Raw genomic sequence first — 25,889 nt, forward strand, 5'->3', positions numbered from 1 at the left:
TAACATGTTTTTTTTCATCGTTGTTTTCTCTGTTATGCTACCTCTAACGGAGGTTTCATAAATATTTTTTTTCATTCAATCAAAATCAAATTCAGATGAAACACTTTTACAATAAACAACTTTTCAAAAACGATGTCTCATTGCTCTCATTGGAAATTAGATCATTACGTCCGTTTTCACATGTAAAATAATAATAAATGATCAAAAGTTGCAACAAATTTGTAGAAGTTCAGAAAAAAATTCTGTCATTCTTATTCCCTATTATGTTCTCTTAGTTTACTTTCAACTATCTTGGCCATCTCTTCATTCTCCTTCTTCATATCATTCTTATGCATGTAACGTGTTCCTCTTCTTTATTGTTTGTAAACGTCTTTTTATATATTTGTGTTCATAAATATTTATGAATAATCAGTTATTGTTCGTAAATATAAATTTGTAAGAAACTAATTAACAACAATTATTATTTATAATCACCTGTTAGATTCATGGGAAGATATGATTCCAAAATTTTGAGCCAATCAACTATTGTTTACAGGATGAACTCTAGGTTTAAGAAAAAAACAATAAAGAAGCTCAGGTTAATTTATACTTACGAACACGAATATAAAAAAATTAGTTATCTATACAAAGAAGGTAAGGTTAATTTAATAAACTAAGCTATCTATAGAAAGATGAAATATAAGAAAATAAGCTATCTATACAAAGAAGCGCAAGTTAATTTAGGAAAGTAAGCTATCTATACAAAATTAACGTCTCCTTACAAATAAGAAAATATAAAAGACGTTTATGAACAATAAAGAAGAGGAACATGACCTAAGAAAACAGTGATGGTTGTTATAAGTGAAAAACATATGTAGACGATAGGGTATATATATAGTGTAGGACCGATGTTTTAGGGTTTAGAATTTCTTTGTTGGTGGCCCATTTGACTGATAAGTGGCTATGACCGAGAATAAAACTGCTGGCCCATTAACAAACTCGATAAAAAAAACCATGTCACACATATTGACACGTACGATTAATGATCATCCTATCAAAATAAATTAAAACGACACATAATATAGCTTTTAATAATGACACATAAGCAAATCGCTCTGGAGACGACACATAGAATTTTTGACTTCGCAAATAATAGTATAGATATGCGAGTATGATAGTTTTACAAAATAATTTTTTATCAGTTTAAAATTGTAAGAAACTATTTAAAAACCAATTAATCACAATTATTATTTAAATTTACCTGTTAGATCCATTGGAAGATATGATTCTAATAGATTGAGCCAATCAGCTATATTTTGCAGGATGAACTCTAGGTTTAAGAAAAAATAAAGAAGGTGGGGTTAGTTTATATTTTCGTCAAAAAGAATGAAGCTATGAAATAGAAATGAAAATAGTAGACAGTAACAATAACAATACGTGTAGCTATCTATACAAAGAAGCTATGAATAAGAAAAGAAGCTATGAATATAAGAAGGATATAAAAGACGCTGCTGAACAAAATTAAGAAGATGAAACAGACCTAAGAGAATGATGAGTGTAGTACGTGAAAAACATATGTAGACTAACGATATATATAGTGTATGATAGATACTTTAGGGTTTAAAGTATTTTGGTTGGTGACCCATTTAACACTTTCGGTTTGGTGGTCCATTTAATAGTTTTGGTGGTTATGGTCAAGAATTAAACCGTAAACCACTGGTCCATTAACTATTTCAATGGCCCGGCCTGTAATCGAATTTAAAAACCAGATCAGCTATATTGACACGGTAGGATTAATGATTATCCTATTAGAATTAAAGAAAATGACACTTATATAAATTTTTATAAGACATATAAGCAAATCGCTCTGAAAACGACACGTAGGATTTTTGACTTCGCAAATAATAATATAAATTATCTAGGTTTTTATAAAAGTCCAAAATAACGTTGTTTTAATAATACACAGTTAAACCAAGTTATTTTGATCTAGTGGTAACTTTCAAGTGAAAGATTTCTGGTTCTAGTCCCTTTAGCCACTCAACCGTGTTTTAAATTTAAAATATTTCTAAATGTTTATCTGGATGTAAGATCTCGTGGAATTAGTCTTTGAGCATAAATAAGCTTTAAAATATCCATAGTTATATATAAAAAAAATATACACAGTTAAATAACTGACCTGCACTTTCTAGATGTAAACAGGTAGATTTGGAAAAATCGGTTACCTGGTAGGTCTATTTTTTTTAAAATATATATTAATCATGTTTCTCTTCATCCCCATAAAAATATTTAAGCACGTCGTATAGATTTTTTTTTTTATCGTAAGCACGTCATTATATTATTTATATCTCTCTTTTTTTTTGAAATAGCGACAATACTATTTATATATAGCTCGATATCACACGTTATTTTTAAATACTAAGAAATAACACGTGCTATGCACGGGTCTTATTTTATTATGTTTTAGAGTTTTAGTTAAATTATTAATTTTTTTCATTTTTGTATAATTTGTTTCTTTCTTTCATAATCTAGTAATCTCTTCTATTTCTTATTTTATCTAGTTTTTTCATCCAAATTTCAAGTTCTTTGATCTAAATTTGATCTAGAGATAATTTTTAATTTTTTCAACATATATATTTTATTTTTAATTTTAAATTTAATAACCTTTTTTATATGTTATTTTTTAAATTTTTTATTAAAATTCTAACTAAGAAAAATTTTAACTTTCTCAATTTATCGTTTTTATGTTTTTTTATTACACATATTTATTCGATAATGCAAAGTTTTGTGAAATTAGTCTTTGAACCTAAAATAACCACAGTTATATAAAAAAATTATACACGGTAAAGTAACTGACCTGCACTTTCTTAATGTAAATGGGTAGATTTGGAAAAATAGGTTACCTGGCAGATCTACTTTCCAAAAATATACTAATCATGTTTTTTTTTTTTTGGTCATATAGCACGTCATATATTATCATAAGCACGTCATATATAATATTTATATCTTTTTTTTGTAAAACAGCGACAATACTATTTAAAAAATAGCTCGATATCACATGTTATTTTTAAATATAAATATACAAGTCATTTTTCATCAAGTCAACAAAGACTTTCTCACTTTAACCGAAGAATTAGTTGAACGATAGTTGTAGTTTATTTATAATTTATTTTGGTTGTAGGATCAATTATCATTAAACCTTTAACAAGAAAATCAACTCACGAAAGATCTACAACGGACGGTGGCTCTTCACAGTTTGAAGGCAAACCAAAATGAGCTTGATAGTCATGTGTGTCATAGCTTTTGTGGTGATAGCCATCAGCAAATGGTGGTACCGATGGTCAAACCCCAAGTCTAATGGAAAGTTACCACCGGGATCGATGGGTTTTCCGATTATCGGAGAGACCATCGACTTCTTAAGCCTCATGGATTCTACGAGATCTCACCCTTTATCAAGAAGAGGATGTTAAGGTCAGATCTCAAACTCGTTCTTTAAAATTAGCTTGTATGTTTGGAAATAATAACAAAAATAAAATAAAATAATAACAAAAATAAAATCGTGTTTGTGTGATCGTCTTAGGTACGGGCCTTTGTTTAAGACCAACATATTTGGATCCAACACCGTGGTTGCGACGGATCCGGATGTGATCTTTGAGATTTTTCGGCAAGAGAACAAGTCTTTCGTGTCTAGCTATCCGGACGGTTATCGTAAGGTCTTTGGAAAAGGTAGCTTGTTAGTCAAACATGGGGACCTCCACAAGCGGACCAAACAAATCACTATGCAACTTCTAGGCTCCGAAGGATTGAAGAGAAATATGATAGGAGATATTAATCATGCCAACCGCGAGCTTCTTAGGTCAGCAGCTAGCCAAGGAACATTTGATGCTAAAGACACACTCACGAGCGTATGCACATAATTTTTTTTGTATTTTTTTGTTTGTTTTGTTTTGCCTTTTGCTTTGAGCAATTCAATTTGTTACTGCTCACTCTTGTTCGTTCCGTTTTCAGTTGCTATTAGGGATCTTGATCCCGAAGATGCTGAGTAAAATCCAACCAGAGACAGAAAGAAATCTTATGGACAATATTAAGGGCTTCAATTTTGACTGGTTTCGATCATTTTGCGCTCTTTCTCCCTGGAAAGCTTTCTACAAAGTCATTATGGCAAGTACATTTTTCTTGTGTATTTAGGTTTTCTAGAGGGAAAAATTTCAGAAATAAAAAATCCATCAGCTTACAAATTCGGCCAAACAAAACACAAAATTTCTCATGAACAAAAAACATGCTATTTTTTTGTTGATTGAACCGTCCCCAACTTTTGTTCATTTGTTGACTAAGCTATTTATCTACCAACAAATCTCCAAATTTTTATTTACCAACAAAAATCCTCAACTTTTTATTGATCAAGGCATTTTAGTTTTAACGATTTTAAAATGGTTCAGTTAACAAAACTTAAGCATTTTTGGTTCATAAAGAATATTGCTGCTTTTTTGGTCGAAATTTGAGAGTTTAGGATTTTTTTTTTTTTTGACATTTTTCCTGTTTTGTAGATATTCCCGTTGATGTATTATTTTCTATTTTCTTGTATCCAGGCACGTAGAGCTGCGATGCAGGTGATGAATGACATTTTCTCTGCAAGGAAAGAGTCAGGAGAGAGACATGGAGACTTCCTCGACACACTGCTGGAAGACGTCATTTTTGACGAAAACTCGGCTTTACAGCACATCTTTACTCTTCTAGTCGTAGCTAAAGATGCTACCACATTAGCCAATTGCTTGATCGTGAAACTCATTGCCCAAAACCCTAAGGTTCTCGCAGAATTGAAGGTAATATGTATACACAAGCACATGATTAACGACAAATTTTGTTTCTATCTGCTCAACGCTGGATTTGCGGATCATCGTGAATCCAATTATATATCTGAAAATTTATGATCGTTAAACAAGCTGCTTAAGTTGCGTAAATTGTAGTATGTATGAGTTGTTTGGCATAATTGATCATGATAGTTTCTACTCTTTTTTTATAAAATTTAAGTTTTGGTGAAAATGATGTTAAGAAATGTCATAATACTAGATAGTTATTTGTCAACATTGTAGATGTTATATATCTATGAGAGCTTTGCATATTTTAACAATTTTTTTTCATAACTTTCATAAGTTTTTAACACTTGTTTAAAGTTTAATAACTTCTCGTAGTTTTTTACTATTTTGTCAATCTACTACCGTATACGTTTGTGTACAGTACATAGAAAAGTTGTAGACGGGTAGAATTATCATTTTATAAAAAGGGCTAAAAACGTAACACTTAAAAAATTGCTAAAACTTATGAAAGTTAAAAGTGCTCAAGTATCCATATATATCTATATATTTTATGAAACTTATAAAAGTTCTCAAGTATCCATATATATCTATATATTTTTATGTGAAAGTTTTGTAAATTGAACATAAAACATAAAATGAATCATTTGATATGAGATTTTAAGACTTGTAGTTATGCATAATCATGATTACAATTTATTTAGATGTATTCGGGACCTATTAAAAATGGTTAAATAATGTAATTTTATATACAGGTAAATTAGGATTGAAACTAAAACAAATATCCAGTGAAAATTCGTTACTAACACAGGTAATAGTGACAATTAGCGATGAATTTTCTAAATTTATCGTTATCCCATCGTAAAATTTGTGATAGGATAATTCCATTGAAAAGTCACATAGTGACAGCTTTTATTTCATCTAGAAAAGACTAATAAGTATAGATTTGAATTAATACGCTTGTAACAATGTTGCAGAGAGAACACAACGCAATCCTTCAAAACAGAGCAGATAAAAAGGCTGGAGTTAGCTGGGAAGAACACAAACATAACATGAATTTCACCAACATGGTACGTTTTATATATGTAACTTCATGTATACTATGAGGAAGCTTAAGAAACAATATATACGCTGAACGCATGCAGGTGATCAATGAGAGTCTTCGACTGATGAATCTGAGTCCTATAATGTTCAGAAAGGCTGTAAAAGATGTCGAAATCCAAGGCAAGTACTACTCAAATATTGTGGACTACTCTTTCTATAGTACTATTTCACAAATACTTTGTGAACTGAATATAATGGGAGAATACTAGTAACAGGTTACACAATCCCGGAGGGTTGGATTGTGGCGGTTGCACCTTCAGTGGTTCATTATGATCCTAAAATATATGAGAACCCATCAGAGTTCAATCCATGGAGATGGGAGGTATATATAAATATACTGATTCCAACTTTTTTGTAACATTTTAAATATCTAATCATTAATCATTCAGATATATTGTGAAATGTGGACAGGGGAAAGATCTGGTGAAGGGGTCAAAGTCGTTTATGGTGTTTGGAGGTGGATTACGACAGTGTGTAGGAGCAGAGTTTGCCAGGCTTCAGATTGCAATCTTTCTTCACCATCTTGTCACCAACTACGATTTCTGGGTGGCCCAAGACTGGGAGGTCACTCGTACACCAATCCCTTTATTCCCCAAGGAAATTATGATCAACATCTCCCAGTCTCACACCAACTAGTTACTTGGAGAGATTCATGCTGGTCCAGTTATATTATTAATTTTTAGATAAATAAGCCTACCTTTGATATTATATCTAATAACGAATTGGCAATAAAATAATTTGTCTAATTCCCTTATATATTATCCAACATTTTTTCCAACTTTTCTCACACATTCTCTAGAGATTAGGCTTAATGACCCAATAATCTTTACATAATCTCAATAATAACCATTTCAAACTATTTTAAAGCTTGTTCAAATGTATTTATTCAAGGTATGTTTAATATAGTAAAATAGTTTCTCTGATTGATAAATATATAGTTAAGTTTTTTAATAAAATGTTTGTTTAAGAAATAGGACAAGTGCTACCCCCGTTGTGGGATCTTGAGAGTCTATAAACCACATATTTTTTTTTTATTGTCCTCCGGCTTTATAAGTTTGGCATTATCGACTTTTCGTTTCTTCGGATCTCTTCTCAAAATACATCTATTTATCAAAATATATGAGCTCTCTCTTAGAAAACGAAAGAGTTAGGCATGACAGATCCCTCAGAAAGATGTATATACTTGGATCTAATGGTTATTGGAAAGTAAAGAACAACAAAATCTTCAACGGGAAAGAAATTTCCCCAGAAGATACCTGGCTACATGCAAAGGTGAAAACAAAAAGTTGGAGAATCGTGAACCAACTCGAAGACGATATCTCTTCCCGAGGACTGGCAGATTCCGATATGCCGGATTGATGCTTCTTGGATCAATCACAGACCGGTTAGCGGCATCGGGTGGAGTTTGGAGGATGACAGGAGATATAAGATTTTTGAACTATAGGGATGTCGGAAAAGCCTTTCGGCTCTTCACGCAGAGATGGATTGCCTCCTATGGGTCATGTTTGCTTGAGAGAGAGAGACAAATTACTTCGGTTAATTTTCAGACCGATTGTTCGGACTTTGTGAGCATGTCTGGATCTCCATCAGATAGGCCGTCCTTTATGACAGAACTGGAATCTTTCCGTATTCTTCGAGAGAGCTATTCAGAATTCACTCTATCTTATATTCCTAGAAGTCTAAATGTCCGGGCAGATAGTCTTGCAAAAGGAGTCCGAGCAAAATGATTTTATTTTTTCCAAATCAATCATACCGAACCGGTCGAGGATGGTTCTCGGATCATTTCTCCGACTAGCCACATGTGAGGTAATAGTTGGGTAGAGGAAAAAAAACAAAAAGAATTAGGACCATGTTCTATTGCTCGATTTGTATGTGCTAAAAGACGGTCGAGCCGAGACTATAAGAGCATGTACATTAGAGAACTCATCTTTGGGGTTCTTAGCAATATTATATATACTAGACTTGTAACTCGCATACGCGCGGGTTTTGTTTCACATAATATTTAAAAAATATGTTTGTGTTGATATATATATATATGGCTTTTGTTTGATTGTTTAGTATTAGGTTTTTTTTTTAAATAATATCTTTGTAAAACAAATAACTTTTTTTTTAAAGGATTGGAAGTAGGGTAAGTAGGAAAATTATTCTACTATTCTAGAAATCATAAACATGATATGAGTAAAAAAGACGTAGATAAAAGCCATATTTTTTTTTGTTGAATTGCTTGAAAACATATAATTACCTCTTATTTTTAATGTTCTCATATTTATGACAATCACAATTGCCATGATTCTGCAAGAACCACTCCATACTTCATGTTTCACAATAAAATGCAGTTACAATAATATGATATTTGACCCATAAAAACCGCCAAATTTTTGAATGTAGAGAACGCTACATCTTTACATTCTTTCATACAACAAACTTCGAAAAAGGTGTTCATGATGAGGATAAGCCGAAAGAAAAAGTATCAAGTTAGTACATATATATTTATTTTTGTTAGGAATGTGAAAAGCCTTAATTTTAATGTAACTTAATAGGTATGAACATATATACATATGAAATAAACATTAAATAGAAAAGTTAAGTTAGAAGTAGTGGTATTAGTTTTTAACTTTTTATTTTAAAATTTATGATTTATTAATTTGATGAAAGGACAGGTGTCCTCCATTCAGATGCTGATATGGCAGTAGGATGGAGAGAGTTCACCTAAAATCATATATATAATTTTTTTATGAATTTTTGTTCTTAATTTTAAGCATACAATACTTAAGTTATGTTAAGCTCTTTCTCAAGAAACTACACAAATTCTTCCCCATTTTTCTGAGTAAAAAATTGATAAGAAACATGAGAATCAATAGAAGCCAATGCCGGTTTGATTGGCAGAACATATTAATAAGCATAATGCTTTATAAACTGCCAATCATATTTAAGTCAAAAGCAGAAAGAAGAGCATTTTGGGCTTCTAAATGCTCGATACCCCAATGCTCTCTGATGGAGCTTTTTCAAAGCATAAAGCCTTTTAAATTTAAAAATTCAGTATTACCCTTAATTTTTTAATTAATTTTCTGTATATGCCATTAAGAATTAACTTTAATACATAGTTTTATCTTAACCTAAACCTAAAATTTTACGTCGCGGAGCAAAGCAGCATCGGTTAGTAGAAAAAAACTTTTGATTCATTTCTTATACGACCATATTTATTCTTATTGCTGGGTTAGTAGAAAAAACTTTTGATTCATCCTTGGTTAAATTTTACGTCGCAGAGCACATATTGTTTTTAGTTTCAGGATTTCTCTTATTCCTTTAAATTTTTGATTAGTTTCATATTTATATCTAATATAAATACTATTTATGATCTTATAAACAGCTTAAAAACATGTCGAATGAAGAACAACATGTGCAACCAACGACCAAGGTATGAATTACGTGTACCTGTTGACTTTTTGTTTGCTTATTCTATTGCTTGAAATTTTAAGTGGCGTTATTTTATTTGGGGGTCGATTTAGCCAAGGTTTATTTGGACTCATGAAATGAGTCATGAGATGCTAGTGTTAGCCAATGGTGAGAAAGATAAAGGATACTGGAGAGGTACATGTTTTACTGAAATGGGAAGACAAAACATACGAGCTGGATTTCTAAATGGTTTGCTATCGATTTTCAATGGAAAAAGTTTAAAAGTCGGTTGGAGCATCTAAGAAAACAGTACGACCTTTATAGACGTGTCACAAAGAACGCTACGGGGTTGGGATTCAATGAGTTTGGAGAATTAGACATGAGCAATGACTGGTGGGATCAACTAATTAGGTAATTCCACTAAGAAAATGACAATATAAAGTTTTTTAAAGTTTTTACAAACATAATTTCATTCATAATAGATTTGTTTTTCTGCTATTGTTGCAGGCTTGTCCAGAAGCCACAAAAGTTTGCCAATATCCTTTGCGTGATATTCCACTCCTTGATTATTTATACAGCAAAGTTACAATATCGGTAAGTGAAGGATGGCAACACCAGAACGGACCAAGTCAATTGCCTCAAGATATAGAACTTGAAGAAGAAGAAATTGAAGAGATGTCACCACCCATCGTCCGTACGTCTGAAGTCAATCAAAAGACACAAAAAGCACATGTTTCTAGCAAGTCTCAAGAGAGACCTACCAAATCAAGATCTTCACGGAAAAGACCTCACTCCGAACATTGGGATCGTATATCCACTACCTTATAAAATCAAGAGAAGTTTTGGTCTGCAGGTCGGAAAACGTTTGATTCCTTTAACCCATTTAGCAGCGACATATGCACCGAAGAGTTGCTAAAGATGTCTACACTAGATCTTGATGGCGAGTTGTATTGGAGTGCTCTTGATGACCTAGCTGGAAACGAGAATAGCCGCCAGATTTTTATGACTTTACCGAATGAGCAACAAAAGATTAAGTATCTGGAAAGGATCACAGGAAAGAAGAACTAGGCTACTATAGTTTTTGATGATAGATTTTAGTTTGGGGTTTTTTAGTTTGAACGATAGTTTCAGTTGTTTATGGCATTCATTGAACTCCACTTATGTTTGCCTTTGCTTTAATAGATTTTTTTTATTATTATATTATGAATTAGCTGTCTTTTTTAACATAAGTTTCTAGACAAAAGGATCATCTAACTTCATATATCTAATACGTTTTTTTTTTTTTTAATTATAGGAAGTAGCAATGGTTTATCATCAAAATATGGTTGCTGTAGTTTGCTTAATGGTTGAAGCTGAACGACAAGATCCATATTGTGAAAGGCAATTGATGAGAACAGATCGAGGTCGTAGATTCCGTCATACTATGCAAATGATTACTGGGTCTGGTAGAGAATGCTATGAAACCGTGCGAATGAATCAAGAAACCTTTATAAAGTTATGTGATACTCTGAAGAATGATTATCACCTTAAAGAGTCACGTGAATGCACCGTACAAGAGGCTGTGGCAATGTTTTTAGAGACACTTGGACATGATGAAGTACAACGACAAATTGCAAAAAAATTCCAACGCAGCCAAGAAACGGTACACATAAAATTTATGGAAGTATTAGATGCTGTCCTTCTTTGATCGAAGGATATTTTAAAGCCTCAGCCAGAAGAGTTTATACAGGTTAATAATCGTTTAGTCAGTGATAATAGATATTGGCCTTTCTTTAGTGGTTGCATTGGAGCTCTTGATGGCACACATGTGCCAATACGAGTTAGAAATGATCAAAAAGAGAGATATTGGAATGCCAGACAGCAGTTCACCTCGATGAATGTTCTGGCCATTTGCAACTTGGATATGAAATTCATATATGCATATGTTGGAACTCCAGGAAGAGTACACGATACAAAATTTCTCACATATTGTGCACAAGAGGACGTATTCTTTCCAAAATTTCCGGAAGGAAAATATTTTGTTGTCGATTCTGGATATCCAAACAGAAAAAGTTATTTAGCTCCGTATAGGAAAACAAGGTATCACTCACATCAGTGGAGAGAAGGGCCACCGAATTCTGCAATCGAGATGTTTAACAAACAACATTCATCTTTACGTTCAGTGATTGAACGTACTTTCGGTGTGTGGAAAGCAAAGTAGCGAATTCTGAAAACTGAAGCAAGATATGGTCTTCAAACCCAATGCAAGATTGTTGTAGCTACAATGGCTCTTCATAATTTTATACGTGGATCGTCCATCCCTGATGATGATTTTGATGAGTACGAAATGATGGAAGAATATGAAGTGAACGAAGAACAAGAGCTCAACAACACTCGTTATGAACCCACAGGAGATGCATATATGTCAGGAATCCGAAATACTATTGCGGAAAGTATTTGGAACGTTTTTCATTAGTTGCTTAAATCAAGTAATTTGTTGCTGTTTTATTTTTTTGAATGTTTCTGCTTATGTTTTGGATGGTTCTTTTTTTTTAAGAACTACAAAGTTACTCATAAACATGTTACTTTATGGTGAAATCTATGTTGAATACGTCTTTTTGTTATCGCCTTGTGTTATTTTGCTGGGTTTTTTGGGTCAAAGTTTGTTAACTTAAACTACACGTTCTTTTAGTTGTTTTGGTCATGGAACTTTTTTTGTCAATTAGATTACACGATGGAATCATGTATATAACTATGTCTATTTTTGTAATTTTAGATTTAAGTGCTCACAGCTTTACCAATCATATTCATCAAATTAATATCTAATAGCTTCCAGCTTTAATAAGTCACTGCTTCTGTTCCTTACTGCTACAGCTCTATAATATGCACTGCCAATAAAGCCTTAGTCTACATTCATCAGAACAAAGTATTAGAAACCTGTCATTAAGATAACTTCGGGTAGGATCCTTTTGAACTTTAATTTGTGAAAGATGGTTAAATGTGTTGCATCTTCTCATGTTTCTCGTTTTAATCTACAAATTCATTTTCTGGTTTACTTTCACAAAAGAATATATTACTACACCTCTCTATTGTCTTTCATCAAGCTACAAAATCATGCAACAATTGTGAAGAGCTAAGCCGGTTCTGGTGGTTGCCGGTCAGGTTTTCTATGTGGAGGTTATGGAGGAGCTAGCTGATGAGCTCCTAGAGGAGTTAAACGCAGAAGACCCATTACAAGTGGTCTTGACACGGGAACAAAGCGAGCACGGGTACGTTCTTAAACCCCTTCGCTAAGACTATGTACATTGGTTTTAATATTCAACACCTTACTTTTTCTCTTTTAACACTCCACATCATCATCTCTCTCTCTTCCACCTAATAATTCAGCACTTATTCAATTTTTAATCTCTACAATGCTTCTGTTTAATAAAATTCAGCATCTTACCCCACCACTTAAATAATTTATATTTCAATATATTTTTGAAAATATATTTTTTTTCTTTCCAAATTGAATAAAACAAATCTCTATTAATAGAGTACAAAAAATGATAAATTTTGACAAAATTTATTTCTTCAAAAATGATTATTTACTATAAAATAATTGATCTCAAATAACCTGAAGGAAATAAAAATAAGAGAGAAAACAGTCGATTTTCTTGTGTAAATATGTTTGGTCCATGTGGCATTGGGTCCCTACCACTTTCATTTTTCAACATGTTGAATTTATTCAACACCAATTAATCCACATCAAAGTAACACATTTTTCAATACATCCATTGTAACAATTCAACAGTTGAATATATTTTTCAACACCTCCATTGTAAATAGTCTAAGGAGCGGTTCTTAACTATTTGGGCTTTTTTTTTACCAAATTACATATGAAACTGGACCAAGAACCTGTCCTGAACTTCCAATGGACATGGTCTAAACTCATGTACCTCACAACACATTTTCAGATAGATAGTTCTCTCTCTCCAAAGAGGCAATGAGTATCAAAATCTGTTTGGTGTAACAATGTTTAACAAGATCCGATAGGCTATAAAGCCTATAATGATGATGACCTTTACAATAACTGTATTTTTTTTAAGGAGTGACCTAAAACAGGAAAACAAAATAATCCGTATCGTACCCGACAGTAACTGTTAGTCATAGTTATCTTATCTATTTTTGTTTAATTAACCTTAAAATTTTTGGTTTCTCACATCTCACATTCTTTGAAATCTTAGAGCATCTTCATCGAGGGATTATTACCAATATTTTAATAATAATTTTTTATTATTTAAAAATTTAGAACCCCATAAATTTTTTCTCTTCCAATGGTGAACCTCATTAAGGATTCTTAAAAATAAATAATTAATATTTTGATAAATAATTTATTTGAAGTATAAATTATATTGTTAATGATTTTAAAGATACTATATCTTATAAAACCAAATTTATATTGCATTGCATGAATTTAAAACATACAAAATAGAGATATCGAAATCAAAAAACGTTTAGTTGTAATTTTGTGGGGTGCCAAATTTGTGTCATATATGCTCAACTAAATCAGTTTTCAATTGTTGATGTATTTTTCTATCACGAACTTGATTTTGAATGCCGATCAATTGCCGAGATTTGTAGGCATATATGTAGAATATGTCATATCCACTTGTGAAGTTCTACTTCCTTTTCCTTGTTCGAATTTTGATACATCAAACTGAGAGTTTTCTACTATCATATTGTGTATTATGATATATGTTCTCATAATCTTTTCTATTTTTTCCTTATCCCAAATAAGATATGGGTTTTTTACAATTGCAAATCGAGCTTGCAAGACTCCAAAAGCACGCTCGAAATCTTTTCGTACAGATTCTTGATATATAGCAAATAACGATGCTTTCGGACCTTGAGGAATTGGAATATAATGGATAAAAGTTGGCCATTTCGTATACATACCGTCTGTGAGGTAGTACACCAGATGATACTTATGTTCGTTGACTAAGTAATTCACTTTTGGAGCTCGACCTTGTAATATATCATCAAAAACTGGTGAGAGATCAAGAACATTGATATCGTTTAAGGTACCTGGAGGTCCAAAAAATGTGTGTCATATCCAAAGATCATGTGACGCTACAGCCTCTAAGACGATTGTCGGTTTTCGTGATCCACGTGTATATTACTCTTTCCAAGCAGTAGGGCAACTCTTCCACTCTCAATGCATACAATCGATGCTTCCTATCATCCTGGGAAATCCGTGTATCTCTCCAATATCGAATAGTCATCGAAAATCTTCTGGTGTGGGTCTTCTTAGGTACTCATCTCTGAACAAATATATTATTCCTTCTACGAAATTATCCAAGTATAAAATTGCAGTACTTTCACCGAGCCGGAGGTATTCATCAACCACTTCAGCCGCACAACCATATGCCATCATATGAATTGCTGCTGTACACTTTTCTATTCTAGAGAGACCAAACCTTCCAATAGCATCTCTTCTTTGTCGAAAGAATGAAACTTCATGGGAGACTCGATCAACAATACGCATGAACAAAGGTTTGTTCATTCTAGAACGGCGTCGAAATATTTATGGAGGGTATTAAACATATTGTCGAATTTTTGATTGAAGACTTCATCAAAACTTTCATCAAGCATCCGTCGAAAGCATTGCTTGAAGAAGATGCTATATTTTGTGAATTTATTTTTGTTTGATGGAGAAACAAGAGAAGAGTTGGAGTTTGATAGGGAAATAATAGAAGAGACGAGTTGGAGTTTGATAGAGGAACAAAAGAAGAGAAGAGTTGGTGTTTGATAGAGAAATAAAAGAACGGTTTTCTAAACACATATATAGGAAATAAATGATCGATTGTTTTACAACACATATGTGGTTTACAATACTCTCAAGAAATGTTTGTGGTTTACAATACCCTCAAAATTTTTTGGTTTACAATACTACAAAACAAAACCAAATGGATCCATACAATGATCAATAAAACAACACAGGAAACAAAACCCGTGATCTATATTGCCTATCTTTAGCCTTCACCTCTTTGGAAACACGGGAAATAAAACAACTCAATAATACAATGCTCTGTGTATTATATCTTTGGCCTTCACCTCTTTTTGCTCATTGAGAGGTCCAGCTGACAAAGAACAACAAAACCCATATTCGAAATCCAAAACCCATATCAGAAACCCATATTGTTAAAGTGGTGAAAAAAGAATAACACACCAACCAGCTTAAACATAGACTGAGAGAGAGAGAGAAATTGAACCTGTACATATGGAGATAGATGCGAATGACTCAGGAATCTTTTTACTTAACTACCTTCATTCTAAGAACAGAGCTCTTCATTCTCTATAATATAGAACAACGTATACAACTAAGAAACACAACAAAAAACAACAAACTCTTCATTCTTAATTACTATCTTTCTCTAAACTCTCACTCTCTATATTAGAAAGTTTTTAGAAAGGAAAAGTTTTCAGAAAGTTCTTACAAGGATAGGTGTTTTACGGTTTAAGTGTTTCTAGTGCAAGCACCATTATATAGGCGGTAATGGTTAATTTTTTTTTGGCAATCAATGACAAGCATTGATCACAAGAGCTTTAACTCTTTAACATAATCTAAACTACCAAGCATTGAAAACAAAGACCTTAAAGTCTTCACCTAACAAACAGCTAACAAGCATTTATCCTAAAGCCTATCTAACCGATTATTACTACTATCCTTCTGCTAACTATGTATGCTAACTAAGAGTTAGGAAGATGACTTACCTTGCTTCATTGCTGTAAAGGAATTGGTGGGAGCTTCTATGAGCATCTATTGTTGTTTCTCCATTTAACCTAACAAAAAAACTGAGAAATGTGATCAAATACTTCAACAAAAACCCAAAACATACCATATTCAATCATACATATAAATTAAATCTACCAAAAAAACCAAGCATCGATTTTATAACAAAGATAAATGAAGATGAATTACCGTGCTTCATTGCGTAAAAGGAATCCTCCTCAAGCTTCAAGAAGAATCTATCGTTGTTTCTCCATTTACCCTCATCAAAAACAAAGAACCAAAAACTTAGCATATGCGGAAAAAAAAACTTAGCATATGCGGAAAAAAAAACTTAGCAAATGCGATCATAAAACCAAAATCAAACAATATATGCCTAAAATCATCTTCAAACTACCCTAATCTCAACTATTATTGAATCAAATTACCCTAATCTCGCTTACACCAAATATGCATAATTTTTTCTTCAAACCACTAAACCCTAATTTCAATCTCAATAAACAAAACTTTATCTAGAACTACAACGAAATCTAGCATATAATCGTACCTTGACAAAGAGAAGAGAGAATCCTTCATTAAAAAGCCCCGATTTTGTCTTCATATCTCCAATTTGATGTGGTTGAATGCCGTTGGAAGACAAGAAAAACGTCAGCCAAAAATGAAGAGAAGAAAAAGTGGTCGAAAGAAGGAGAGAGACGGTCCAAAAAAATTTTGAGAAGAAACCAATGATCAAGCAACAGCTGTCCTAAGAATCCTATTAAGACAACGACAAAGCCCAACACACAACCATCGGATTCTTCGTCCAGCTTATAACGGTCATCAATTAATTGAAAACGACAAAGGCCTTGATTCCTTGGAAACGAAATTGTTATACATCTGTTCATAATAACTAGGATTTATTAGGGTTTTACTTCTTTGTATAACTAAGATAAGTCTGCGATTGCAAAATTTGAAGGGTAACAGATCTACTTTCATGGTATCAGAGCCATAAATAACAATTCCATGGAGCTCTATTCTGCTATGTCATTAAGTATCACAAAACGCAACTACATTCTCTGAAACCTCAGTTGAGTAATCCTTGTCTGGTCGAGCTCTTCTGGGGTTTGTAACCAGAACCCTCCCCCTAGAGCTCCTTTTGTCGTTCCTCAAATTAACAGCAATATAAAAAAACACCAAATCTTTATTACCAAACATGGTTAAGAACATATCAGGTGGTCCTGATCATGGCTTCTCGGCTCTATTTCAGAAAACATCCAAAGTGTTATTATCAGGTGCATCACTTCTCATGAGATATGGGCCACTCTTACTAAACACTTTTATAGAGTCTCATGTTCTAGACTATCTGAAGTCCAATGTCTGTATGAGTCTATTTTATAGAGTATCATGTTAGATGAGAAGAAAAATTCCCTGGCCTAAATTGATATTATCAACATCCTTCGCATAATTGCAGACGAAAGGTTTCGCTTTTTTTAGACAAACCCACGTGGAGAAGATTTTAGAAATAGGGTTTTGCGTTAGGGGTTTTTTTTTGGCGATTTAGGGTTCTCAAGGTTCTGTCTCACTCCAGGTGCCGCTGGTGTCGCTGCTCTCGGCGAGGGAGCATGGCATCACAGGGGACAGAATTTGAGTCTCCTCGATCTTCTGGTTCTCCGTCTCCTACTTTATGGGCAAATATTTTCCAAAATAAGAACACTCTATCCAAGTATGATATTTAAATTTCAGTTAAAGATGGTAAGAGATCAGTGGAAGTCCCTCAGGAAGTTTATGAGGCAACATCGCTCTGGGACAACTTAGTTGTAGTTTATATCCTCGCACCAGTGCCTCATGTTGTGAAGATTCACATGATTGGCAATAAGAATTGGTCTCTAGGAGACAAATCTCAAAAGATCGACGTTCACGTCATAAACGATTCAATCGTAAAGTTCAAAATCTTGAATCCAACTCTCTGATCCAGAGTTCTACGCCATGTCATGTGTAAAATTGCTGAAATTCTGATGGTGGTCGCTAAGTGGTCACCAATAACAGAAGACGCTGAGCCAGAGGTGAAATCATTACCACTTTAGGTGCATTTCAGAAACGTTCGACCAAATATGTTTTCCTGGAAAGAGCTCAGTTTTATCACAAGCACAGTTGATATTCCTGAACGTCTTAATCCGGAAACAGCAGCATGCTCAACCTTGAGATTGTTAAAGTTTTTGTTGAGGCATACTTGACAAAAGAGCTTCCTGAAGTGATCAACTAACAATTCAAAGAAGGAATGGAATCAGATGTGGAGTTTAGGTATCCACGACTACCACCTAAATTTTCAAATTGTGGAAAGTGGGGACATCTAAATACAATTTGTGTTGTCAACTCAGATTCACTGTCTAAGGCTATTGCTGTAGAGAGTGGGATAAAAAAGGGAAATAAGATAACTGAGGAAACAAAACAGGTTACTAAAACAAATGTTCAAGCTGTTATTCAACCAGATGGAGTGGGAATCAAAGCAATCGAAGTAGTCAGAGAATTGGGGAACCAACACTACTGGTGTTGCCTGAAGAACAATGTGTCATTCCACTAGTGGATAACATGCAACAAATTGAAGAAATTTGGTCTGAAGTATCACCAGGGAAAGCCTATCGAAGCTCGGGAAAGAAGAATTAAAATTTGAAGTTTGGACAGGTTAAACTCTTAACTTACTCCCAATTTGAAACTCTGGGCAAGGCGGGAGAAGAGGGTAAACGGTTAAATGAAGAACAAATGGCAGAAGTTGAAGCATGAGAAGAGAAAGTAGATGATTCACCTATTGATTCATCTTCATTCGACTTAGCTCTTACTAGCAACGTCAAAGAAAAGAAAACTGCAAAATAAATGTAAACGGTACAAGTATTAGAGCTTCTCTGCCTCATAAATCCAAAAACGATCACAAATATCTCTCGGCTACACAATCTCAAAAAGCTAGGGTTAACCTGGTATTGGATGGAGGAGACATTCCAAACAAAATCATTAATGACGAGTTTCTTTTGGAATAGTCGAGGTTTCAACAAAATTTCAAAGCATAAGGTGGTTCGCAATTGGATTGAGAAATCTTCTTTGCAGTTTGGTTGTATTTTGGAAACACGAGTTCGGGAGAATAAATCATAGAAGATTTTTTATTCAGTATTTTGGGATCTATCGTGTATATCTAACTATGAATTCAGTGGTTTGGGTCGTATATTGGTTGTATGGTGGGATGGCGTAAGGCTCATGCCATCCAAAATGGACAAATAATTACTTATTTGTTCGGTTTGTTTGGAGAACAAAGAAGATAAATTTTTCTATTCATTTATCTATGCATCCAATTTTCCTGAGGAAAGATGTGCTTAATGGGATGACTTGAAAGCGCATTATGACTCAGCAATATTCAATGGCAAGGCTTGGATCCTGTACGAGGATTTTAATAAGATTATTTTGGGATCACTCAAGATATGATTTAAATCCTGTTATTTTCCAGGGAACACAGGATTTTCAAGACACAATTGACTATTGCTCCCTTTGGGACTTGGGGTTTAACGGTCCAAATTGCACATGGTGCAACAAAAGAGATGAGGGACTGATCTACAAGAAACTAGACAGGGTATTGGTAAACGAGGAGTGGTTGGAGGGATTCCTGAGATCATATAGTATCTTTGAAGATGGTGGATGTTCAGACCATCTGTGATGCCGGATTCATGTAACGCTGAAGAGCAACAAAAGAGAAAACCATTTAAATTTGTTAATGCATTGGTGGATTTGCTAAATTTCTTGCCGCTTGTTGAAGACTTTTGGTTTGGAACAGAGGAGTTATTTCAATCGACGTCCGCGATGCTTCGATTTTCAAAGAAATTAAATACTTTTAATCCATATCTTCGTGATCTTCAAAGACAACAGATAGGAGATATCTTTCGTTGAACATAGGAGGCCTATGAGCCTGTGTGACAAACAAAAGTTTACTCTGTCAAACCCGATAACCACTGAGATCAAGGAAGAAGTAGAGGCTTAGCTGAAGTGGGCTAAATGATCTGCTCAAATTTTAATCCCTAGAGCTACACTGTAAGAGCATATATGCAATTGTAGTATAATAAGTGTCAAACCACAGAGACTCGAGAATCACACAATAAACTATATAGGTTTGAATTCAGCTAAGTAAAACAATGAATTGACAGCAGTAATGTAATCAAAAGGGTTGTAAAATTAATGAGAAATAATAAACTTAGAGTGTTTCTCTGGAAATCAAAGAATGCAGATAAATGAATCAGTCAGGATTCAGATTAAGTGTGGTTCTTGAACTCAAATCACTAAATTATAAACAACCAACTTTCATTGCGAGAATTATCTAAGTTTAAATCCCAAAATTTCAAATTTCTTTGCAAATCTTAAAGACTAAACAAGCTTTAAGTTCAGGTTTAATTTGTTTCACAAAATAACTAAACCAAATTTCTTTGCAGGTAGTTATTTTGCTAACCCTAGGTTCTATCAGATTATCAATCACACTTTCGTGTCAAATCGATAACCTAAGATCTAAGTTCCAGGTGATCAGTCTAGAATTAGCTAAAATAATAACCTATAGTAAAGAACTAATCAGATGAATCCTAACAAACCAGTAAATCTAGCATTCAAAGAGATCTTTTATGAGAACTCTAAACCTAACAAACTACTCAGATATAGAGATTGAAACGATAAACATGATTAAATAGATTGAAAATAATAATTATGAGTTTAAGAAATATGGGTTCAAGATCTTTTCTTAGAGTCTTAGACTTTTCTCCCAAAAAGCTCTCTCAAATCTCTTCTCCAAGTATGAAAGATAAAATCAAAGTTAGCCAAAACAGGTGGCTGAAAAACCTCATTAAAAGCTAAAAACATGAGTGGAACCTTCTTGTAAATATTAAAAACTTCTAGGCCAAATGCAGAAATCTTCAAAAAACTTGTAAAAAGACGAGATTTCCTTTTTCACGAAATCGGTGTCAAGCGACACCAATAGTGGTGTTGATCGACACCAAGGGAAGAAATCGTCTTTCACCGCAATTGATTTTTGCTTGGCTCCAAAATATTCAAAAATCTCCAATTATGCTCCAAACGCACCTAGATCTATTAAAACTTCAAAAGACTCAAAAAATACTATAAAGGCTTTATAGATAAAACCTATATCATGGTCAAAAACCACAAAACCCATGATATATCAGTAAACTAGCAGACTTTGAAGAGAATTTCTCAAGCAGACATCTAAATTTCATTGGATGGATGTTTGTGATAAAAACAACAAAGTTTTTCACCGCGCAGCAACGGTCTGGAAGTCAAAGAACACCATCCAAGAGATTCTTGTTCAAATGGTTTGACAGCAACTTGTGCTGATGATATATAAAAAAGGCTGAATCATACTTTCAAGAATTTTTAACTCTGAAACCAGAAGAGTACACGAGAATTTTCGTGGAACCATTACGAGACTTGCTTAACTTCAATTGCTTCCAAGTCGATTAAGCTTGGTCAACGTGGGAAGTCTCTGAAGCTGAGGTTAAGGATGTCAGATTTTTGATGCCAAACGACAAATCCTTGGGCCCAGATGGCTTCACTAGTAAATTTTTCAAATGAGCATGGCAAGTGATTGGCAGAGATCTCACAGTTGCTGTCCAATCTTTCTTCAGATTTGGGTATCTACCTAAAGGCATCAACACCATTATCTTAGCTTGATCCCCAAAAAAGATGATGCCAAACAGATGAAAGATTGCAGACCAATTTATTGCTTTAATGTTCTCTATAGGCCATCTCAAATATCCTTGCCAATCGTTTGAAGGAAATATTCCTGAAGTTTGTTGCGCCAAATCAATCTGCATATTTCCAGAACAGATTTCTGATTGAGAACCTGTTCCTAGCTTCTGAATTGGTTAAAGACTATCACAAACCTTCGATATCATCTTGCAGTGCGCTTAAATTGATATAGCAAAGGCTTTTGACTCTGGACAATGTCTTTCTTGATAAATACGATGCTGGCTTAGACATCCCTCATGTCTTTGTCCACTGGATCAATCTATGCATATCTACAACATATTTTCGGTTCAGATTAATAGGGAGCTTGCGGGTTTTTTTAGAAGTGAAAGGGGGCTGAGACAGGACTGAGCTCTTTCACCGTATCTATTTTTCATTAATGTCCTGTCCAATGTTGGTGGTACGCTCCGCTACCCGGTTCGGATCGGTTAAAGATCGAGACCGGCCCAATTGATCCCGGTTTACGACAGTCTTAGCCGAAATGGGCCTGGCCTGACAGCACGGCCCATAAGAGAAAAGTCCAGCGACAAGAGGCGGTGAGAGCTGAACGAGAAGCCCTCGAACTTCTCCTCGTTTATGTACTATAAATAGTAGAATTTTTACTGTAGAAGGAATCTTTTTCGACCCGGAGAATAGAGACCTCAATATTATTGTATCGAGTTCGTCGAGAGACCTCCGAACTGAATGAACTGTAATTGAGAACTTAATAAAATACAATCAATTTAATTTTCCGAACTCGAATTACCGAACCGACCCCAGATAGTTGAGAACCACAATCAACAATTGGCGACCACCGTGAGGCCGATTCGGTAATCGACCTCGAAGACATGACGACTGATGATGGACAACCGACCTCAGTCTAGGTCGGGAGTCAAATGACCTGCGCAGATGACCCCACCCAGGTCGGAGGACATACAGGGGAAGGCGAACACAGCCCCGTGTGACCTCAACCTGGAACACAACAAATCAGGGCAGAGCCGAGCTCAAGCACCGGGGCTCACCAGGCTTCGCCAGCTGCCTTCGATCCAACCGCACTCATGAACGCTTTCGCTGCTCAAATGCAAGAGCTAGTCCGAAGCAATGATGCCAAATTCGCGACTCTCACCGCGCAGATCTCTAGCCTGCAACAAGAGAGCCCGCTTCGACGACGGAACCTCATCAGCGACTTCCAGGGAGAGCGAGACCTGCAGTGCACGGTGGCACGGTCGGTGATACAGCAGCAGCAACAGTCCGAAAGCCCGTCCCAACATATACGAGCTCAACCGACGGCGCGCGACCTGGAAATCGAACGGATGCAGGCCCAACTGCGAGAGATCAGTTCCAAATTTCACCAAGCCACCAGTTCGGCACCTGAAATTGACCGCGTAATCCAGGAAGCACAGAAAACACCGTTCACTTCCCGGATCACCAACGTCCCCGTCCCTAACCTCGAAAAGTTTAAACTACGTTCATACAAAGGGAACTCGGACCCGAGGCATTTTCTTACCTCGTTCGGCATCGTGATCAACCGAATGAAGTTCAACTCGGCCGAGCAGAAGGACGCGATCCAATGCCAACTGTTCGTTAAACACCTCGAATGCATAGCTTTGGATTGGTTCTCAAGATTAGAAGCCGACTCCATTGATAACAACAAGGAGCTTTCAACTAAGTTCGCAAAGCATTTCTCGATGTTCATCGGGCAGAAAACCCGTAACTCCGAGCTGTGGGAGATATCACAGGGTGAAAACGAATCACTCCGAGACTTTATGGCGCGTTTCAAGCAGATCGTGGCGCACTGCACGGTGGACGACGAAGCCGCCCTCGAAGCTTTATACCAGAAAACTTGGTACAAATCACCTTTTCATAAAGAACTTCGCAAGAACAGACCCCTCACCCTTGAGGACGCGCTCCACAAATCAAACATCTTCATCGCGGAAGAAGAAGAAGAAGCCGCCAAAGATCCGCAGTACTCAGCGTCAAAGCCCGACCAGACCTTGACCACCAAAGATAATTCGGAAACGAAAGTCCAGTCCGGCAAACCGCACGGAGTAGTGAACCAGGCAGGACCGTCAAACCAAAAGTCAGGACGGCCACCAAAATCTTGGAACACGTGGAATAGAGAAGATGATACGCCACTAAGTGAACGTTTTTGCGAGTATCACGAGCGATATAGGCATAGCACGGAGGAATGCCGACACCTGAGGGACTTCCTACTTCAACAGTTCCGCAAGGGCGAGATCGACACCGCAGATTTGCCTAAACCGGGACCCCGGCGGCCAAACCCGCGACCAAACAAACCCGGCAATCAAGAAGCTGGTAAGGCAGCCGACTCTGATGAAGAACAGGTCGCTCCCCCTAAACGAGACCGCGAAGCACCTAATAGAGAAACGAATGTACCCAAAACCAGGAAGAAAGTCAATATGATTATGGGAGCCCTCGAATCATGCAACTACTCCGTCCGAGCCCTCAAAGAGTACAGCCGGCAGGCATCGAGTTCGCAACCCCAGACAACGGTCACAACCGTACCACTGTTATTCACCGACGCCGACCTACGGGGAGTGCATATGCCTCACAACGATTGCCTCGTCGTTGAGCTTCAGCTCGGAGACGTCAAAGTAAGCAGGATATTAATCGACACGGGGAGTTCGGTAAACGTCATATCCAAAGAAACACTCAAGAATATGGATTTTCCGGATTCTGAGATCAAGCCTTACATGGAATCATTGACCGGGTTCACCGGAGAGAAAACAAGAACAGTGGGAACGGTGAAAATACCCATTTATGTCGGCGGGTCAGCCCGAATGATCAAGTTCTTAGTCCTCAACAAACCGGCAATATATAATGCGATTTTGGGAACGCCATGGCTGTTCGACATGAAGGCCGTCGCTTCAACGTTCCATCAGTGCGTCAAGTTCTCGACCCCGTCAGGGACTTTCACCCTCAAAGGAAGCCAGACCGCGTCCCGTTTATGCCATCTAACCGAGTGCAAACTCAGTCTCACACGGAGATGCGTCATCAGCCCCTTTCAGGAAGACCGTGCGGCCGCAGTAAGCCAGTTCGGTCCACCTAAACAGAGCCGAGTTGACCAAGTCTGCATTGACCCGACAGATCCGGAAAGATGTGTTGGCATAGGGGCCGAACTCGACAACAATATTCGAGAAGCACTCATCAGTTTCCTCCAGAAGAACGTCTCCACGTTCGCATGGACCATCAGCGACATGCCGGGAATCAATCCAGATATCACTTGCCACGAGCTAAATATCGATCCAACATACAAACCGATCAAACAGAAGAGACGCAAGCTTGGACCCGAGAAAGCACGAGCGGTTAATGACGAGGTCGAAAAATTTCTCAAAGCCGGTTCGATCACAGAAGTTTGGTACCCGGACTGGCTAGCGAACCCTGTAGTCGTGAAGAAAAAGAATGGAAAGTAGAGGATTTGCGTCGACTTCACCGACCTGAATAAAGCTTGTCCCAAAGATAGTTTCCCACTACCACACATTGATCGATTGGTAGAGACAACTGCTGGCAACGAACTGTTATCTTTCATGGATGCCTTCTCGGGGTATAACCAAATACTAATGCATCCGGATGATCGGGAAAAGACTTCGTTCATCACAGATCGAGGAATCTACTATTATAAGGTCATGCCATTCGGTCTCAAGAACGCGAGAGCCACATATCAAAGACTCGTGAACCGCATGTTCGCCAGTCAACTCGGAAAAACGATGGAAGTATACATTGACGACATGCTGGTTAAATCCCTGCACGCCAAGGACCACATATCGCACCTGTCGACGTGTTTCAACATTCTAAACGAGTACGGGATGAAACTCAATCCTGCCAAGTGCACCTTCGGCGTAACAGCAGGCGAGTTCCTCGGTTACATCGTCACTGAGCGCGGCATCGAGGCTAACCCAAAACAGATATCCGCAGTTTTGGACCTACCTTCCCCGACCTCTAAAAGGGAAGTGCAAAAACTCACGGGCCGAATCGCCGCTCTGAACAGATTTATCTCCAGGTCGACCGATAAGTGCCTGCCTTTCTATCAGTTGTTACGAGGTAACAAGCATCATACTTGGAGCACCGAGTGCGAAGACGCCTTC

General features: G+C 36.0%; 2 protein-coding genes and 1 long non-coding RNA gene across 3 annotated transcripts; 2 read left to right on the forward strand and 1 right to left on the reverse strand.

Annotated features, from left to right (window-relative positions):
• Positions 1 to 3,223: 3,223 nt before the first annotated feature.
• LOC18027452 (cytochrome P450 708A2) lies at positions 3,224 to 6,640 on the forward strand. Its single transcript, XM_024148128.1, is given in 9 exon segments — positions 3,224 to 3,390; positions 3,393 to 3,447; positions 3,557 to 3,881; positions 3,985 to 4,137; positions 4,566 to 4,799; positions 5,768 to 5,860; positions 5,936 to 6,014; positions 6,110 to 6,216; positions 6,306 to 6,640. Coding segments are annotated over 9 exon segments (1,413 nt in total). The 5' UTR covers positions 3,224 to 3,248; the 3' UTR covers positions 6,531 to 6,640.
• Positions 6,641 to 15,096: 8,456 nt separating this feature from the next.
• Positions 15,097 to 16,704, reverse strand: LOC112081480. The gene is made up of 4 exons (XR_002896545.1): positions 16,234 to 16,704; positions 16,026 to 16,094; positions 15,524 to 15,606; positions 15,097 to 15,391 (listed from the first exon to the last, which is right to left on the reverse strand). It is a non-coding gene; the product is annotated as an uncharacterized LOC112081480 (long non-coding RNA).
• Positions 16,705 to 22,841: 6,137 nt separating this feature from the next.
• Positions 22,842 to 25,217, forward strand: LOC112081508. Its single transcript, XM_024148267.1, has one exon. The coding sequence runs from the start codon at positions 22,842 to 22,844 to the stop codon at positions 25,215 to 25,217; it is 2,376 nt and encodes a 791-aa protein (XP_024004035.1).
• Positions 25,218 to 25,889: the final 672 nt, after the last annotated feature.

Source organism: Eutrema salsugineum, unplaced genomic scaffold, assembly GCF_000478725.1.
Source record: "Eutrema salsugineum unplaced genomic scaffold, Eutsalg1_0 scaffold_10, whole genome shotgun sequence".
In the NCBI taxonomy this organism is placed as follows: domain Eukaryota; kingdom Viridiplantae; phylum Streptophyta; class Magnoliopsida; order Brassicales; family Brassicaceae; genus Eutrema; species Eutrema salsugineum.

Bases quoted from the DNA above. Each gene is read 5' to 3' on its own strand.
- LOC112081508 (XM_024148267.1), top strand. From the start codon at position 22,842: ATGAACGCTTTCGCTGCTCAAATGCAAGAGCTAGTCCGAAGCAATGAT.